At 37.3% G+C, this 20,676-nt stretch overlaps 1 protein-coding gene across 8 annotated transcripts in view; it reads left to right on the forward strand.

The window, feature by feature from the left end:
• Positions 1-20,676, forward strand: part of Marchf1 (membrane associated ring-CH-type finger 1) — a 698,633-nt gene that overhangs the window by 602,267 nt on the left and 75,690 nt on the right. For all 8 annotated transcript variants that reach the window (XM_090354229.1, XM_090354230.1, XM_090354231.1 and 5 more), the window contains one exon: positions 499-549. In XM_090354229.1, the coding sequence (XP_090210355.1) occupies positions 499-549 (51 nt within the window). The remainder of the gene's footprint in view (positions 1-498; positions 550-20,676) is intronic.

Genomic DNA, 20,676 nt, shown 5'->3' on the forward strand with positions numbered 1-20,676 from the left:
GTGGGCATTTTAAAGTTTAAAAAGCAAATGTTTTAAAATGTTAAAGCATCACAGAAAAGACCAATCAAGTGTATTTTGGAAGAACATAGTAAAGGGGATTTCCCATGAAGCTGACATGGTCAGACTACTGGCACTGAGAAGCAGAATTTTAGAATTTTCTATGTGTTTATACAAATGCGGAAATAATGGGATTATATATTTTCTTTGTGTATTTTATTTTCAAAGAAATTGCACAATTTCTTTGGAGCAATACCATTTCTTGGAAATAAATACTCTAAACTTGATGACTGCTTAGAGGATAACTGACATGTTTTCAAAAGTGAACTTATTAGAGAAATACAATTTAAGAGAAAAGTCATTCTGTACAAGCAATTTGTAACTTAGTCAAAAGAAGATTGAGAATATTCAGCCCTCTAACCTAGGTTGTGCTTTCTCTTCTCAATGATAAACAGATTGCCACATTGTCTTTTAATCGGTGTTCCTAATTTTATTTTTCAGAATGACAAGTCCCCAGGGAGATCTGCAAGTCGATCGAGTAACATTTCAAAAGTAAGTGAAATACATTCCTGTTCTCATTTATTGATTTCTACATTTCATGAGCTCAATAAAGATTTATAATTTTTGACCTGGAATTGTTATCTGTCAGCAACACACAAACTTGTGGACAGTGTTAACTATTCCATATTTTAGTGTGTAAAAACACATGATTTGATGTTGCAAAATTAGTAAAGCCATTTCTCCTCTTCCATGCTGAAAGATTCTGGATTTTGAGAAAATCTGGAAAGTATCTTGCCTAGAAAACAAAAATGAGGACCTGTTCTGTAAACTGAGGCACCGTGGGTTGTGTAGGCTCTGTACTTGAGAACTGAAAGTAATTTAGGGTTATTTGTTAATAAGGGCAATTTTGATTTCTGAGAACATAATTAGGACCCAGGTGAAGTCACTTGGAATGGAGTTTGCTATTCAGGACCATTCACTATTTTAGCATTCTTCCACATCCCTGACCTTAATTTTGTATTCGTAATTCTAGACCACTTTTCTTATAAAGAACCTTGAAAATAATAATATATTCTTGGCCTTGCAGAAACTACATTGAGTCTGAATTCAGGGGAGTTTGTCTACTGTTTTGCTTTGTGTTCAGAAACAAAGGGCTTATTTGCACATTACAAAGCAAGAGTAGGAATGATCAGCATTTTCCTAGGTTCCATTTCCAAGCCCACTTCTTCTAGTCCAGAAGGACTGTACACACACATACACTACAGTGGTTACAGAAGCAGAACCCAGAGTTTAGGAAACTTATGAAACATAGTAAGCAAGGCTGCCCATTCTCCATGAGGAGACTGTGTCTCTGTCTTGCAACGCATTATCAATGTAAGTATCCCTCAAAAGATAAACCAGAGCAAAAAGCAGGCAATGTGTTTGCTTGTATGACATAGGGATGCAAGAGACCCATAGAGAATTGTACAATACCTCACCATGGCTGTGTGCTGAATCATAAATATCTCCTAAAGTCTCAGGTGTTAGTGGCATGGATTCCAAAAAGATGCAATTTGGAAAAAGCAGAGTCCTTAAGTGGCTACACCCTTGAGGAGAATCATGGGAACTTCCCACCCTATCCTGGCTGTCTTTCACTCGCTGTCCCACCAACCCACCCATATCTTGTGACTAAGAACACCATTGTAACCACGCACCCATCGGTAACAGGCTCTTAATGTTAACGTGGACTTGCAACTTCCAAAAATGAAAACCAACTCTCCCCTTTTCCATAGAAATAAGTGATCTAACGTATTTGCCATAGTAACAGAAAGCTAATGTATTGAATGCTTCCAATTCCCTTCAAATATTGGTTTCTTCAGAGATATTTGAAAGGCAATATGGCCTCCAGGTTGAGGACAAACTATGGAGAGTGAGAGGCTGAGTTCAAGTCCTTGCAATGACTTTGGGACAATCACTTTGCCTCTATAAGATGGGAAAGATAATAACGTGCATCACCAGAAGGAGGTTTTTTCAGTGTATATGAAGTCATACAAAACCTTATGAATGCCTGCAAGCCTATTCTCATAGGAGTGAGCTTCATCTGCAGATGGAAGCACTGTGGTGACATCTTTCTGATCTAGAAGATGTACGTCGAATAAGTAACAACTTAGATCCTTTTAAACAATACTGACAATCCTTTCGTTGCATCAAGCATCATGATGTAGACTCAAATGCATCTTGTTTACAGTGGTTAGCTTTATTTATGTTTTTTGGGGAAAAATGAACCACAAAAAAATGAATCACAAGTATAGTTTACTCTTCTAAGAGCTCCTTTTTCATTTTCTACTATATGTTCCGGTTTCCTTAAATATATATTTGTGAACAATAGTGAATCCTCATAGATCAGTGTTAGTATAACTCGTAATTAGTATCTCCTGTATCGTTTCTCTGCTATATGCTATCATCATTACCAGGAAACTCCAGAATAGTCCTGTAAAGTCATCCAGAATAGGAATGGCAAAGGCTGCTCCAGAGACTTAGACTGCTCACCTTGTAGCTCCCTACTGAAGAATCAAACTTTCCAATCATCAATTCTTGTTTAATCTTGTTCAATATCATAGTGGAGTGATGGGGGAAAACTCTGTATTCCTTAATTCCTCATACTGAGAAAGTTGAGATAGATAAGACCAATGTGTGTATATATACACGTATTGTGCATATTGTTACAGGTGTGAAACTACATATATAAATACAATTTAGGAAAACCACAGCAGTATATCTGTAGAACAAATGATATAACACCCCTCCACTCACTCAGAAAGATCTGCTGGAAAGCTTTTCAACATTTGTATATTAGTTTTTATTTCTAGTTTGTTTAGTCAATATAAGATAGACCATAAGCCTTTTTTTTCCTTCTTTTTTTTGGAAATTAGGTATGATTTGGATATGTTAGAGTTGATCCAGGAGCTACAGAGAAATCATGCACATTTGAGATGATTTTTTGAGATATTGTTCAACTATGTGGGTCTAAACGAAGCAGCACTCATGAATCATTAATCCTTTGCTTTTTTTCTTTTAAAAATTGGCTTAGATATTACTAGTTGTTGTTGCTACTTTAATGCACATATGGCTCACAAATAATTTCCTCAGGGTAAAAAACAATTTGATTGAGAGAATTTTCCTTTCTTTCATCTCTGGTAGATGAGAGGTTTTTCTATCCAATTGGAAGCATTGTTTAATGTATCTCACAAGACAAAAAAAACCCCAAATTATCATATAGACCCAAAGCCTTTACTTAAAGTTCAACAGAATTTTCTTTTAAATATAATACTGTCTTTTTGGTATGTTAAGTCAGTCTACAGGAGCCATGAGCATGGCCTAGTGGTAGAAGCCCTGGGTTCGATTCCTTGGTACCACAAACCCAGAAAAAGCCTGAAGCGGTGTTGTGGCTCAAGTGGTAGAGTGCTAGCCTTGAGAAAGCTCCAAGGGAAGTACCCAGGACCTGAGTTCAGCCCCAGAACTGGTGGGAGCAAAAAACAGCTCACAATATTGAATCTATTTATGTAAGGAAATTAAAAAGCCACTGCCTTAACAGAATAATATTTCAGCTATTTTCCATCATTTCCCAGAATGATAGGTAGGTTGTAAAATTAGGGACTAGAGGGAAATGAGGTGAACTAATTTGAAGATTTAACTTAGAACCTCAATCGAGATTGAGCCCGCAACCAAAATGGCATGACTAAAGGTGATGGGGGTGAAAGTAACAAAAGCTGAAAAGTTCTTGAATTCACTCCTTGACTAGTTTCACCTAACTATTTTACATATAATCCAGAACTCTCAGACTTGTCTCATCTAATTTTGGCCATGAATTCCAATAGCCACATAGCCTACTCCAGACTTCTGTATTAAATATGCAGTAGGAGCAATAGGAAGGTGTTTTGGGTAAGACTGTCCAGAGAAGATGAGAAATTTGCGCAGAGGTGATGATTGGGAATGGAAATATCCTCTAGAAGAAGTCTGAATAGATAAAATCAATGAAGCCCCTTGATCCTACATGGGGACTCCAGAACATAAAATTCACTTATAAAAAATCACCTCACCCCAGGCCAAGGAGCAAGGCTATTTTCCTTTTGTTGTTGTTTGAGAGAAGAAGACTCCTAGACACTTTGACTCAATGTACTTATAGATGAACTGTCCAAAAGCCAGGTGAACCGCCAGAGAACAAGCCCTTTCTGCTCACTAGATGTGACTATACACTATTATTTCATTAATATAATGTGTAACTCTAGTGCTTGACAATTACCAGTCCATTGGTCAGCTCCCATCTACAGTGTGACAGGGCTGCGGACAGCACTGAGTAATGTACCTCGGTTTGCATGCCAGGTACATGAGCACTGCTTTTGGACTTCTGTGCCATTGTGTGTTGAAAGTAACACATGACACATCAGTAGTGTTATGCACATGACAGCGTGCTGCTTGGTTCTAGCAGAGGCAGAACATGCAATACAGCTCAACAGAGCTCTGGTCTGGTTATATTTGGTGGAGTCCATTATCTATTGCCTGAACCACCAAAATTATTCACTAAGCAGGCAGACATTAAATGCTGCCATGCTAAAAAGCAATCATATTTTTATAAGTCTACTTTTCACTCAATGGCCAAAAAAAAAATAATAATCCTTCTCAAATACAAGCCAGTAGGATCTTGCTTGGTACTGTTCAAAATTCTTTTGTGTCATAAATCCTGACCGTGGCCAAAAAGACATATTTAAGCCCAGAACCCTTCCTCCAACTGTATTCTTATCATTCTTCCTATCTGTCACTCAGTGCCAGGAACACTGACTTCTTACTGGTCCCCAAACTTGGGTTTTGTCCTCTAAGCTACTACTTCCTTAATGATTATTGCACAGATGTCAGTGTGTCTGGCTCTCCTTCCTCTTGCCCAAATATCATCTTATTAATGAGGAAGTGTCTTTTAGTTCTGTATGTACATATGTATGTATGTATGTATGTGTACGAATTTTTAATTAAGTGATTCATTTCTATAGAGAGTATCTGTGCCTAGCTCAGGCTGGCCTCAAACTCAAGATTGTCATACCTTAGCCTCCCAAATTCGGGGATTACAGACATGAATTGCCATGCTCAACTTCATTATTACTCTTTTAAGAAAGTCTTCCAAGCATCACATCACCTAAAGATACTTCAAAGCAAGAAGAATCAGGCATTAGATGTGAGATAAGGATATTCATACCCTCTCCCAGCAAGAGCTTCCTGGATTCACTCAGCCATTATCCATCATCAGTCTTAGAAAAGTCAGCCCTGGAGAAGCATAAATCTCATAAGATACAATGTGTTTTTTATTAACTTCCTTAAGTCATGGCGGACCCTTTGTAGGAACAAGAGTCCAGTCCAAATTCAAAGGGTAAAGTGAGACTTGTGGGCATATTTTGTGATTTCTGAGAGGAATCTGTGCCCCCATAGTGGTCACTGAGAGCTCTGCGGATGTGTGAGTTTGGATTCAAGGCAGGGACTCCCACAGTGAAGCACAGTGAGTCCTTGCAAAGCTACGAGTCCCATCTGGCCACTTCCATCTCTCCATAGTAGTAGCCGTCAAGTAAAGAAGTCTGTCCACATTCCGGCTAGTTTTGATTAACCTGAGTGATTCTGTCTGAGACTGTCTTGTGTTCTGACAAGTGGTTGGTATAACAGAGTGTGAGATACATTCTCTCTTGTCATTTGCTTCATAGTTCTTAAATTATGTTATTTAAAAAAGTTAGAACCATCCCCATTTTGTTCAGCCTTGAGGATAATTGGAAGAATTGAAAATTCTGTTTAATGGATGTTTTGCGAACATTTGGGTTGACAGTGAAAGGACTTCACCTCTAAAAGAAGGAAATAACTTTTCAGTTTTAAAGGCCTCTTTTTGCCTCACTTGTAAGTAAGTTACTAAAGTCCTGAATAGAAGGCCCACAAAGAAGCTAGGATCAATAGCATCTTATTTCCTCCAACATCCTGGCAGTAGGATATAGCCTCCTTTCAGTGCTTCATCCGTGTATTGCCTTACCACTCCTTCCTCCCAGGGACGTCTTGAGCCAAGATAGCATTAGCTGAAAACAGAGTCAGTTGTTAAGAATCACTGTGTTTGCCAGACTCAATGGCTTACACCTTTAATCCCAGCTACTCAGGAGGCTGAGATCTGAGGATCATGGTTCAAAAGCCAGCCACGGCACTAAAGAACATGAGATTTTTTTTTCTCCAGTTAATCACTAGAAAATGGGAAGTGAGGCTATGGCTTAAGGGAAGGGTGGTAGTCTTGAGCTGTAGAGCTCAGGGACAATGTCCAGGCCCAGAATTCAAGCCCCATGCCCCTCACACACACACACACACACACACACACACACACACGCACACGCACACGCACACGCACACGCACACACAAAAAGAATCACTGTGTGGAGCTCAAATCCAGACAAGCAGCTGCAAATTGGCTCAGGACCCAACACAATGGGCACGGCTGACTGTTGGCATTTAAGAATGATGTTATCCATCTTCTCAGCTAAAGAACCCTATTGCCAGAGCTCTTGACATAATGCCCAAGCAAACACAGGCTCCTAAAGAATTCAGAGAATAAGTCATGCCAACTTGGGCTTTTGACATAGATAAAGTGTCCATTTTAATTTGGCTTTAAGCTCTGTGAAATGTTATTCCCTATTTATAATTTTTCCTCTTTTAACTGTAAGATATATTAGAGCCTTGTGAGATGAATTTATGTTATTATGGTTTGTGTGGTTATTTTTTTAATGTTCCTAATATTGTGAGCAGTTGTTACTTATTGTACAGGTTATGAGGAAATGTCTTTCTCCAAGACCTAGTCCTTCAGATCAAGGTGAAAAAGATTTGCGGTAAGAGATAGATGGAGGAGAATGACGGAACTGGTAACATTGGCCAAAATGCATTGTACTCATAAATTGATATTTTGAATTAAAATCCTTTTGTACATCTACTCATAAATAATGAAAAAGAAATACTAAATTTTTAAAAAGAGCTGGTTGCTGGTGGCTGACAACTGTAATCCTAGCTACTCAAGCAGCTGAGATTTGGGGACTGTGGTTTTTAGCCTATCCAAGTAAAAAAAAAAATATCCATGACATTCTTATCTTGGATCTGTGGCTCAAGGCTAGAGTGCCAGCTTTGAGCAACAAAAGCTCAGGGACAGCATCCACAACCTGAATTCAAACCCTAGCGCTGGTCCAACAAATAATTTTTTTAAACACAGATGGAAAAGAATATCCCATACAAGTGAATTTTTAGTTGCAGATGCTCGGGTTTTGATTGTAGAATATCACTGTCTAGCACAATAGCCCCTAGCCACATATGTATATTTCAATGTAAATTACTTGTCCTCATATCATTTTCAAAATCTTTTCAATTGCAATGAGCTAAGTGATCATGAAGAGGCCACAGGAATAAATGACAGAGCCCTATTTGTTAGAACCTTGCCACTGGTGTACTGTTGGACCAGTATTTGATTTCCATTAAAATTCTGAAGGCAAATGACTAACATGCAAATTCACAGTGCCAGGAATGGAAATTGGCTCAGCATAGAACATTTTAATCTCATCATATGAAACGAAGAACCAAAAGGTAACTCTTCCAATAGAAGGGATTTATTTTAAACAAGACTGATTTCACTCGATTTACTCAAGATGCATGCAGATATTCCTATATATCAGTGTCATAAATCTCTAATTAAATGGGGATATGAAGTTAAAATCTATTCATCAATACATTTTCTGAGATTTGAGGAGGTAGAGACAGGAGACAATCTTCAAAGAAAAAGGAATGAATTATGTTTCTTGGCACTGTCTCTGACTTTCCTTAACTGAAATCTCAAACCATCATCGTCATGATGGTTTGGTAGTTGCATTTTGTGTATATTTTTACCTATGATTTTATTTTAGGGAAAAAATCTACATATGTCTAAACTCATGACAGGTTTCATTTAGTTTCTCCTTTCTGTAGCAATGTATCTGCCAAGAACTTGGACATACTTAGTTCAAATATTTCACAACCTTAAGAAGCATTGTTTGCTAGAGTTGGATGAGGGGGTTTTTTGTTTGTTTCAAATGTTTTTCTTTTTTTCATATATTTTTATTGTAGTTAATAGAAGGGTTACAGATTGAAGGTGTATTACTTCACAAACATTGATACCCTTTCTCATGTCTTGGTCCCCATTTCCCTCCCCCCACCCTCATCCCTCATCTTGTTTTCCCCCCTTTCCTATCCTATTTCAAATAACCAGATAAACATATATAAAATATACCAGATTGGATGAGTTTTTAAAATTGCCTTAATCCCTTCCTTTGCATACAAAAGCTGATATATGTCATGGGATCATACCACATCTTAGTGCTTTTCTTTTCATCTTATAGATTATTCGATTTTGATTATTTATTTTAACTTTTGTACAATTGGCTTTTCTCCCCTTTTGTTGTTAAAATTTACTCTTGGTTCTTCTTCTCTGGGTACATTTAACTTAGTTACTTGCTATCCTTTAGTTTTGGTTACCTGTTTGTGTCCTTCACCATCTCCTGTTTTTGAGCTCTTTCCATGTACCCAACAGTGAGGAGGCAGTGAGGTTGGCAGCTGTGTTGTTAATATAATTAACGTGCATAGTCAATTTGGACTGATTAGGACAAACAAATCCATTTTGAGGCAGTGGATAGTTTACCCAATTTGGCTGTCTTTGTTGATCAGATTAACGGGATAATTGTCAAATCTCCATCTCACTAATTACTGCAGAGACACATTATGTATTCCCTCATTTGATTCTCATTTCATTGAAATTTACCACCAAACTGTACAAAGAAATTATGACATATAAACCGAATGACTTGAACTGAAATTCAATAACCTTATGCATTGTTCGCCACCTTGTTTTTCTACTAATGCACAGAAACGGGGAAATTATGAAAATGCATTATTATACATGGTGCTAGTGGCCCATGTCTATTTTCCTGGCAAATAAGGAGACTGAGCTCTGAGGATATCAGTTCAAAGCCAGCACCTGGACAGGAAAGTTCAAGAGACACTTATTTCCCATTAACTACCTAATAAGTCAGAAGTGGAGCTGTGGATCAAGTAATAGAATGCTAATCTTGAGAGAGAGAAAAAGAAGCTTTGGATCTGAGCTCAATCCCTCTGACTGGAAAAAAAATAAATTCATTATTCTTACTGTTACTGTCATCAGGTCCAAAATGAATTCAATATCTTCTCTACCAATAACCGATGAAAACTTCGTCTTTCCTCTCAAAGCATCTCAAGTTCAATGTCCTCGTTTCTTCAGAAAAAAAGTACAACTAAGATCTCATTACAGACCTTCAATCTATCAGAGGATTTGCTTAACTGATAAATCCATGAAGAAATGATTATTCAGGAAAGATCTTTTCTCTATGTGTTGTACTAGGAGAAAAGAATATAGCTTCAGAGAACTCATATTGATCATAAAGGCCTAGACAGATAACCCAGTAGTTATATTAAGGTTTTTTCTTGATTTCCATGCTCATGTCTTTTCCACTAGTCTAAGATGGCTTTGTTCAAAGTAATACAGGGAATATGTAAAAATTAACTTTTGTGATGTCCCCTCTGAAAACATATGAACTGAAAGCTAATAACTTTGAAGGTCACTAATTCATGAATTATCAAAGAAATTTTATAATTTTATAAAGTTCTGGTAGAACTTTGTTTTGCTGTTCTAAGAAGAGAAAAAGATGGCTAAAACTATAATTTAAAAATCATAATTATGGAAGTGGAACTGTGGCTCAAGGAATAAGGCCGTAGCCTTGCGTTGAAGAGCCCAGGGACAATGCCCAGGCCCAGAGTTCAAGTCCCATGGCCAAAACACAAAAAATAAAAATTAAAAAAAAAAAACAGTTTGGGCTGGGAGTTTGGCCTAGTGGTACCAAATACATAGAAAAGCTAGAAGTGGTGCTGTGGCTCAAGTGGCAGAGTGCTAGCTTTGTGAAAAAAAGTCCAAGGACAGTGCTCAGATCCTGAGTTCAAGCCCCAGGGCTCACAAAAATAAAATAAATAAATCATATTATATCTTGGGCTCACATAGTGAATTACAATAACATACTTATTTAATACATGGGTATGTATTATAGTGAAGAGCATTTTTAATATGAGTTGAATCTTCTTTTGCTGCTTTGCCAAATGGAAAAATTCAATGTGCTGAATTGTGAATTATCTAGAGTGTTTTATAGATAGCATGTTTACAAGCATAGAAATAAGATGGGCTTATCAATGGGTAGGAAAATGGATAAATGTAGAATGAGATAATACCGGAGAAATTTTGGAAATTTACATATTAGATAACCTGATATTTATTCCACAATTCTTTCAACTTTTATGTTTATTTGAGAGTTTTATAAAATGTTATAGAAATACTGGAATACAATGGCAGGTATAAAGAGAAGAGGTTTGAGAATCTAACAGCAAAAGATAAAATCAGAAGCATCACAATGAATTAAATATGAGTTCTTGAGAACGTGAATATCATTGAGTCATGATGATGAGAAAAAGGAAATAGTGATTGTGATAGCTATTTGAAATAAAGCAATAAAACATACTGGTTTAATTTAGAAAAAGGGTAAAATAAAATGAGAGAGAAATTGAAATAGTATGGAGAGATTTCTAGCCTGGTACAACAAATCACTGGTGAGGTTCTCTGAGGTCTTGATGACAGAGACCGGTGTTGGCTCTCTTTCTGTGTAGTTAGCATTCAATTTAGTTTGGTTTGGTGTTTTGAAGACTGTCCGAACTGGAATTCTCCTTGTCAGGGGCAACATTCTTTCTAATCAGCATCTCACAATCCTATAGTGCTTCTTTAATAGGCTCAATTATTATATGTCCCATCCCCCATGCTTTTCCTTCAGTGCCACATTGGCACTCTTCTGTCAACAGGAGACCATGTCTTTCTTCCCCTTCACCAACTGAACGGAGCATTAATGTCTCTATTTTGTCTTCAAGACTGGGCCATGGAGGGTAATGCAGCTTCCTTCTCTTGGGGCTCCCCCTCACCTTGAGAGCTGTGAGGTGCAGTTTCAGTGTGCTGGTTGGGTTCAAGCTCCTGCTGGAGAAAACACATAGTTGAAGGATTTGTATGGGGGAAAGGGGAAGGAAAGGAGGAAAGGAAGGAAGGGAGAGAGGACAGGAAGGAGCAGGGTGAGGCAAGAGGGAAAGGAGGGAGAGGCCAGAGGAACCACAAGAGATGTGCAGGCTCCCAGCTATTCACAACTCTCCAGCCCAGCTGGCAGGCAGGAGACTGAATGAACCTCCATGTAATTCCTGCCTCAAGCCTTCAATCCTCTTTAGCTGGCAGAAAATGGAGACAAAACTTGCTTTTGCTGAGCCCTGTCCGGATTGCAGATTTATAAACAACTGTTGTTATTTTAGGCCACTAAGTTTCGGGATAATATGTTACTTTGCTGTTATAAGTGGAGCACAAATGCATACAGGGTTTTTTTTAATGAAGTTACTTTGCTCCAGCAGGAATGCCCAAATGTTTTGAATGCCCAATTGTTTTAAGCACACAGAAAAATGAACCTTCACTTTTACAAGTGGGAATATATCTTATTCCAACTAGTTTTTCTCTCCAGCCTGCATTTATGCTTAGATTTGGTTAGCTTCCTATTTAAAATTTTTTAAAGAATGAGAGATAGACAATAATCAATGGAGTTCCTAAAATCTAAATGGTGAACATCAAACTAAGAGGCCTCGTGTATTTTTGTATAAAATAGGAAAAGATAGCACTCATTTAAGACCTTTGAATTCCATCTGTCATTTTGGTTTATGGGATAGAAAAGTCAAAACAGTACACTCCTGTAAGACACAGAATGCGGGTGCCTCTTCTCAGGTGCAGTTCAGAGGCAAGTTGGCACCGTTGGTGATCTGGTTGACTTTCATTTAGTCATTTCATGGCTGTTTTTGGCTTTTTCTGCCAGTCTGGGGGTGGGGCGCATGAACTCAGGGCCTAGGCACTGTACTGAGACTTCTCGAATTACTATCTACCACTTGAGCCATAGCACAACTTCCGGCTTTTTCTGTGCATGTGTTACCGAGGAGTGGAACCCAGGGCTTCATGCATGCTAGGCAAGCACTCTACCATTAGACCACATTCTTGGCCCCACCTCTCATGTTTATTGAAAGCCTAATGTGTGTGTCTGAGTGTGGATCAGAAACACATACACACACACACACACACACACACACACACACACACGCATGCATGCATGCACACACACAACAGAAACATACAGGATACAAATCATTTAGGAACTCTTTACATCATGTAAGTATATACTGATGAACTTTGATAAGGAGTTTGGAGGAATGTATGGAGCATCTTGGAGTTGAAACTAGAGCTTGAAATTTATTCTATAGAAGTGGAAGTTCTAGCTAAAGAAGATGATGTCATAGGGAATAAGTATACAGAAAAGGGGTCTAGAAGTCTGAACATAGCTTTGTAAGAAGCATTCCACTCAGAGAGAGAGGGTGACAAGGAACCCCAGAACAGCACCAAAATGGCAATGGCAAAAAGAGCAGATGAGTTTATTTGAAATAGGAAAGGGAAGGGAGAGGAAACAAGATGTTTGGGAGGGGTGGGAGGTGGGAATTGGGAAGAAAAACCTGAGAAGGAGTATCAGTGTGTGAGAAGTAATGCACCTACTATCTAGCGAATGTAGCTATAACCCCTCTATACATCACCTAGACAATAAAATATAAAGTAATTGAAATTTGTTTACAAAGAGCGGGTGAGGAGGAAGCATAGGCACAGAATCCCAATCATATGAGTCTAGCTCCCTTGAGTTTAGGGAGGATTACCTCTGAGAAAATACCATTAAGTTTGACACAGATATAAGCACTAGTCATTCCCACCATCCCGAGAAAGACCCTTAATTTATAATAAGGCACAAAGAGGATATTAGAGGGTCATAAAGAAAAGAGCTCTAAATTAGACTGCAAAACTATGAAGTCTTTCTGAATGGGTCAAACTCAACCAGTTTTATAGGGAAAAGTAACAAAAAGTTAGAAATTAATGGCAAAGTTATAGACGAACAGAAAAACATGTTCTGGACTTACTAATCGATCATCTGAATGGTTGCATTCAAGAAAGGAACAAGAAAGGAACTGTGAGATAAGTACATTCTATCCTTGGACTAACTTAAGGAGGAGTTTACTGTGAGAATTATGGGAAAGATTCATTTAAAAAGATTCCAAACAGGACTGTAGTATATAAAGAGTATTATGGCTAATCTATTTAGAAAAAAAGGGAGCAATTAGTTAAAATGCAATGGAAGTTGGCCTGAGTGAAATGTAGGAGTGTAAAATAAAAAGTGAAGGTAAAATAGAGTTACCATTTATCTTATCTACTTTTTGTGCTGAGGCTGGGGCTTGAACTCAAGGCCTAGACACTGTCCCTAAGCCTTTTATTGTTCAAAGCTAGCATTGTACCACTTGAGCCACAGCTCCACTTCTGGTTCTTTTGGTGATTCATTGGAGATAAAGAGTCTTGGGGATGTTCCTGCCCAGGCTAGCTTTTCATTACAGTTCTCAGATTTCGGCCTTCCGAGTAGCCTAGGATTACAGCCTTGAACTTCCAGTGCCCAGCTGGAACTACTACTTAACAGGTGGAAAATGCATGACTTGCAGAATTCTGAGCTTGGAAGGTAGAAGAGAGAGGAGATAAAGGTTTGATTTCTGTCCTTGTTTCCAGTTCTATGTGTGGATCCATGTCCTACTATTTATTTCTAAAGAGAACACAGAAATGGGATTGTGAGGTGTTGTTTAAATTGTTTTTTCCCCTAAGTGGGAGTAGGTTCAAAGTGTGGGAATCTAGGCTGCAAAGACAATGGGTATATCAGCAAAAATGCTCAGAGATTTTTTTTCAATGTGGACAAAGAACAAATTAGGGGGCTCTTTATATATTTGTAAACTAATCCTGAAAAAGCTAATGAATTATTGGGATTCGTGGCACAAGTTTAAACATTAGGTCCAGCAATTCTGATTTGACACACTCTCTAAGCACTTTGATGAGACCGGAAGCAATTTCAACTCTCTCTCGTTCAGTGGATTGGGGTCTTGTGAGTGGCACATACCACATGCAATGACTCAAAAGCACCGCTCATACCTCCAGCGTCACTTCTTTCTGTGTGGTTCCCAAATTGAGATCTGGATACATCAGGGCCTCCATAGTCTAGGCTTCATTTTTGAAATATTATGACAGGTGTGTAAATCAAACATTCAGATCTTGGCATGTGCTTACTACCAAAGAAAATGATTTCTCTACCAGTGGGTTTTCCACAAAGTGAACACCTAAAAATTACTGTGCTTTGTCTAGCTGATGAAGTAGCCTGCTTAAATAAAAGATAATCTGTGAGTACACAAAAGGGTTGGAATGTAAATTTTATTAAACTTCCATAATTCTAAGAATTCAATATTCAGGAAGAAAAGTGTAGGAAAGCACAGAGTATTCCTGGAAACATAAAACAAATCCCAAAGAGACACAGCCAATAAAGAGAATCATATTCAGTGTACAGCTGCCAGTTTTATTCCACATAGTTCACACAAATAGCTTATTTTCTGCCCAGAAAATGCTCCAAGATAGTGGAAGACTTAAGACATTTGTTTCCTGAAAGGAGTCTGCCTGACATTTGAACTTCCTTATAAAATTGTTTTAAATATGTATCAGCTTGAAGAGCCTACCAAAATAGAATAATGCATTTTCAATTTAGACTTGGTTACACTTGACCTGTTTTAAAGTGCTCCTCTAATGAAATGGAAGCTCTACCAAAATTAATTCTATGCAAAAAGCAGAACAGCTCCTGTTATTTAATCATAATGTATACCATTCACTTTGCCTAGCATGGAAACAATAGAGAAATGGCAGTTGTTTTAATCTGGCAGGCCTGATAACATTGTTGTAATAATCAAAATGAAGTTCAAGTACTTTTCTGACCTGACTATAACACTCGGTTTTTACTATAAAAAAGAAGGAAGGTCAGAGAGCCAAAGAATTCTATCTGTTATCGTTTTAGCTTGTAGTTGCACTAATAATTTGATATCAAGGGCCATTGAACTGAGGAAGGAGACACCAGAACCTACCTTCTACATTGCTGTTACTCATTTATTCTAAGTAAATCAATTCTCCATATTTTAGGTGAATTAACTCAAGAATATATCCTTTCAAGTTGTTCAGAATTTTTTGTATTTTTCTTTTCTTTTTTAATATATTTTTATTGTAATTAATAGAAGGGTTACATTACATTCACCAGATAGAAGTTACATTACTTAACAAATATTGATACCCTTTCTCATGTCATGGTCCCCATTTCCCTTCCCCCCACCCCCCTCCACCCCGTTCATCTTGTTTTCCCCCCTTCCCTATCCTATTTCAAATAACCAATTAAGCATATATAAAATATATCAGATAACAAGGTGAAATATTGTAACAATATGAGATAACCAAGGGCCAGCAAAAGAGATGAGAGATAACATAGTACATTAAGGACAACAATCACTCATTATATTCCTTTTGTTTCTATATCCTAGAGGTCCTTTCATTTAGCGTCATACTGTATGGCCTTATGTATCTAGGTTTTGCTCTATTGCAAGTCTCTGCTAGGAGAGCCCAAGGTTTCTACTGATTATGACAAATGAGGGAAACCATTGAGCCTATATTCCTTTGAGTTTGGCTTACTTCACTTAATATGATTTTTTAAGTTGTTCAGAATTTTTTTAACACATGAGAAAACTGAGGCTAGAAGAATTTCAATGCTATACAACTGTTTCTTCGTGTGTGTGTGTGTGTGTGTGTGTGTGTATGTGTGTATGTATGTGTGTGTGCGCGCCCCAAATTCTACTTAAGAGTTTATAAATTGCTATCCCAGGTCCCAGGTTTTCTTTCTAGTATTTTCCTTTAAAACAGAAACATGATTGAGTGCTGGTGGTGCATACATATAATCCATAGAAACTAAGGGGGCTGAGATCTGAGAATTATGATTTGAAGCCAGACCAGGCAGACAGATGAGAGATGTTTGTCTCCAGTTTTTCAGCAAAACATCAGGAGTGGCGATGCTGTTCAAGTGTCAGAGAATACCACTGTGAGCACAAAAGCCAATCAAGTGTTCAAGGCCCCGAGTTCCAGCACTAGTATTTCCACTTGCAGAAAACATCCTATTAAATTAGAAATTGAATCTTGGGCCCCGCACTACCACTTTACCTAGCTCTTTTTTAAAATATTATTTTAAAGAATAAAATCTCTCTAATCCAGGTTGACATTGAATTCATGATCTCCCTAACCCAATCTCCTAAATAGCTGAGATTATAAGCGTCCGCTACTGTATCCAGTCTTAATTCTTATTTTCAAATCCAGTGTCAGTGACTATAACTTTTGGTTTTCAAGTTTATATGAACAGAATTATTTTTCTTGTTATTTTTATGTATTTATGTTTATTTTCATTTGATAGATACAATTAACTTTAATTTTGAACCTAGGCCCTATTGTGCCCTATTGTGCTGCTCTTACAGTAGTTACCTCAGCTGAAGAATAAAGTATTTGATCATTTATTACATTTTATTTTCTTATTTGTTGATGTTGGGGCTTGAACTCAACCTGGGCACTGTCTCTGAGCTCTTCATCTCAAGAATAGCAGCTCTACTACATTGAGTCACAGCATAACTTCCCGTTTTCTGGTGGTTAATTGGAGATAGGAGTCTCATGAAAGAACTTCTATATGGGACTGGTTTTGAGCTTCGATCCTCTTATCCCAGGCTCCCAAGTAGCTAGGATTACATGCATTACATGCATGAGCTACCAGTGCCAGGCTTAAAGTGTTTATTTTTAACCATCAATTTTCTTAAATTTACCAATATCTATATGATCATTAATATAAAACTATTACCTTATTTCAAACTACATTCTTTTTTTTGTTTTTCATTTCCCCTTTTACTTACTTCTTTTTTAGAACATAAGGATAAAGTTAATAGTTTATTAAGTGGATCCTAGCAATTTTCTTCTCTTTCCCCTTCTTCTTCTTCCTACTTTTCCTCCCTTCTTTCTCTTTCTTCTTTTCCCTTCTTTTCTTTTTTCTCTGCTTCTAAATATCTCCTCCCTCTTTCTATTTCATAGACCCTCTGTTTTTTCTCTTTTTCTGTAGTTATTTGGATGCTTATCTAAGAGTAGGCTGATTTTTATGTCTTAGAATGTCTAAGATTTCCTTGTTATCTCATCTAAATACAATTGATAACTCTCCACTACTTTCACATTACTACACCTTTATTTATTTATTTTTTGCCAGTCCTAGGGCTTGAATTCAAGGCCTGTGAGCACTGTCCTTGGGCTTTCTCGAGGCTAGCACTCTACCACTTGAGTCACTGCACCACTTCCACCTTTTACTATGTGTGTGATACCAACTAGAGTGCATGCTAGGCAAGCACTCTATCACTAGGCCAGACTCCTGGCCCCAGTACACCTTTATTCTTACATCAAATGTTTCAGATCAAAATGTTTGACAACCTGATTGTTTTTCTGGCGAGGATTTGTTGTTACTCATTAAATACTTTTGGAATTTCATCACTGCTTTGACATTCCTAAATTATATTAAATGGGTTAGGTAATGGATTGGCTTTTCATCAGTTAAGGTCCTCATCCTCCATTACATTTGGACAATTATATTTTGTGTGGAATTTTTGCATCTCTGTTATTTAACTCCATCATCTGGAAGAGTCCTTCAATATTTTCTTTTAGATCACTAATTAGAGTATATCAGTCATATCTTCAGGTGTTTCTAGCTTGATATTTGCACCTTATATGGTTTTCTATTTCAATCATTACATTTTAGTATTTTCTAGTTTATATAGTATATTTTATATTATAGTATGCAGTATTTTCTAGGATTTTTTACTATAGGACTCATTTTTTTTGTAGCTTGATATTGCTAGCATCTTACCTCACCAGCTTATACAAAAATATGCCTGTTGTACTTGAAATTCTTTCTCCAATTATTGCGATTCAGTTTTTTATATATTATTTTCTTTTATAATAATAAGTTGCTCAACCATCTAGTGCTTATCCTGTTGGTTCCTATTTCCCTGGAAGTATGAGTTCCTTCCATCTGGGGGCGCTAGAGAATGGATAAAGCCCAGGAGTACAAACCAAGGTAGAAACTGTCCAACACACTGCTATTGATATCCCTCCAGATGCCATCATTGGTCCTGGTCACATCTTTTTCTGGGCTTTGGCAGGAAAGCTTCCTGAGGAGGAAACTTCCCTTGTTAGAATAAAATCTAGTTGCCCAGGAAGAAGGAAGCTAGAGGCATTGAAGTTCCTCAGGACATCTCTCAGTCTCCCTAGATGTCATTTCTCAGTGGAATACTTTGGGGTCCTCCTCTTTTGTGTTTTTCCTTGTTCCCTAGCTTAATTGTGTGTTTCCTTGTTCCTAGCTTAATTGTTCCTGAGACCAGCTTTCTGGGTGCTGATAGTAGCTTTGATATTGAGAGAGAAAGCAGGGATTATTGGAGGACAGCTGAGGGGATTCACATGGTGAATGAGGGTGAATTGTGCTGAGTAGCTATTTGTGTCAACCCCTACTCTCCTTTGCTGTTTGTCTCCTACTCTTTCTTTGTTGGTTGCACATTTCATTTTAGAAGAAAAGGAAAAGGTCCTGAGCAGTCTCTGTTCATTTACCTTCTTAAAAAGAGTGGGAGTTTTGTTTTTATTATCTTTTCCTGCTGTTTCTTTGATGAATCAATAGTCTCCATGAATCCCAACTCCAATTCATGAATGGCATTTATGATAGATTCTAAAAGTAAAGTTCAATGCTTCAAATCTGGGGGATATGACAGGTACAAAAAAAGAAAGCTTGTATGTTTTTGTAGCAGGGAGCTTATAGATTTCTCTAAGAAATCATTGCTTCATTTATGCTTCTATTATAGGTTATCGTATCTCACTTTTTTGGTCACTTGAATTTCATGGAGTAGCTCTTTTAATATGATAGAAGAGTCAGTCATAATTAATAGGATAACTTTTTTCTCTTAGTATTTTACAAGGAGCACCGTCTAATGCTGGTTAGAGTAAAAACACATTCTTTTCTGAAAAGTAACTAATGGAAAATGCATGATTGAAGCAGTAAAGCTCTTTCCTAGCAAATACAAAGCTCTGAAATGAAACTCTGGGATAACACACAAAAAAGAAGCAAACAAAAACCCAGGAGCAACCTGAAAAAATGACATTTGTACATTTGTATTGTTTAATGATTGACATAATTTAGCTTTATATTCATATAAAAATACTCTAAAGATGGGCAGAAGTCTCCTTACGAATATCATATGATTCGAGAGGCTTCTGTTTTAATTCTAGGCTTAACTGAAGATTATAAAAAAATTAGATATATAATTCTGTGCAAAACAAGAGATTTTATGACTGCTATGCTCAAGAAGTTGAATATTAATTGCAACCGTTTCTAGGGTAATTTTCTTGTGTACAGTATAGTCCTCAGCAAGAATGAGAAAGTCAGTCTAGTTAGTGATGGGAACTATAACTAGGGATTGACTCTGTGGGCTTGTTCCTATCCCTCTGGGCTCAGGCAAATCCACAACACGATCTGTGTTCAGCAGTTAACATCACTTCAATTTCCAACCTGAGCTCAGAAACATAACCATACACCTTGTGGAGATGTCTGCAGACAGGCGCACTACTCAATTTTTTTTATCTTGTTTTGTTTTAAAAATATTTTACATCTAACTGGTTCTTTAAAAATAATCTCAGGGCTGGGAGTTTGGCCTAGTGGTAGAGTGCTTGCCTAGCTTGCACAAAGACCTGGGTTAGATTCCTTGGTACTACATATATAGAAAAAGATGGAAATGGTGTTGTGGCTCAAGTAGTAGAGCTCTAGCATGGAGAAAAACCCAAAGACAGTGTTCAGGCCCTGCGTTAAGCCCCAAGACTGGCAATAAATAAATAAATAAATAAATAAATAAATAAATAAATAAATATCTCAAACAAATTTTTGTTCATAAAACCATCCCCATGTAATTCACTCAATGAATATTAAATGACCAAAAGACAGTACAGAGACAGAAGAGAAAACAACAATAATAACTACAAACAGATTCCTTTACTAAAAAGCTTCAAGTCCAGGTAGAAGACAAAGAATAGCACACATTCTGAGGTTTGTGGTTTGAGTGTCCTTTCTATTTACCTTTTGTAAAGTGGGAATTTTAGAGTGTTTTTAAAATCAATTTTAAAATGAGAGCATATTATGGTGGTTAGAAACAGGAAGTATAAAGCAGAACTGAAGTCTATGAAAACAGACCAAACGCCAAATTTCTAAAAACATTTCATTCTGTAATGGGACATCCTGTTCTGAGCAAACAGCTCTCTGCATGTAAACTTGACAGCAAAGACCATCTTCGGCTCTCAATCCATTCATGGAGGCAAAATACAGCAGCCAAACTTTATCACGTCACAGGACACTAACAAATGACATGTTCATTTTTCAAAACACACAAAAACAAATAGTTCTGGTATTCTGATAAGCCAAGAATGTCAATGGCTTGGGCTTTTATTAATATTTGTTTTCTATATTTAGGATGACAATGTGTATAACATCCTCAACAAGTAATTAAATAAGATAGACTACC

This window comes from Megascapheus bottae, chromosome 20, assembly GCF_031878675.1.
Source record: "Megascapheus bottae isolate mThoBot1 chromosome 20, mThoBot2.hap1, whole genome shotgun sequence".
NCBI classification, from domain to species: Eukaryota; Metazoa; Chordata; class Mammalia; order Rodentia; family Geomyidae; genus Megascapheus; species Megascapheus bottae.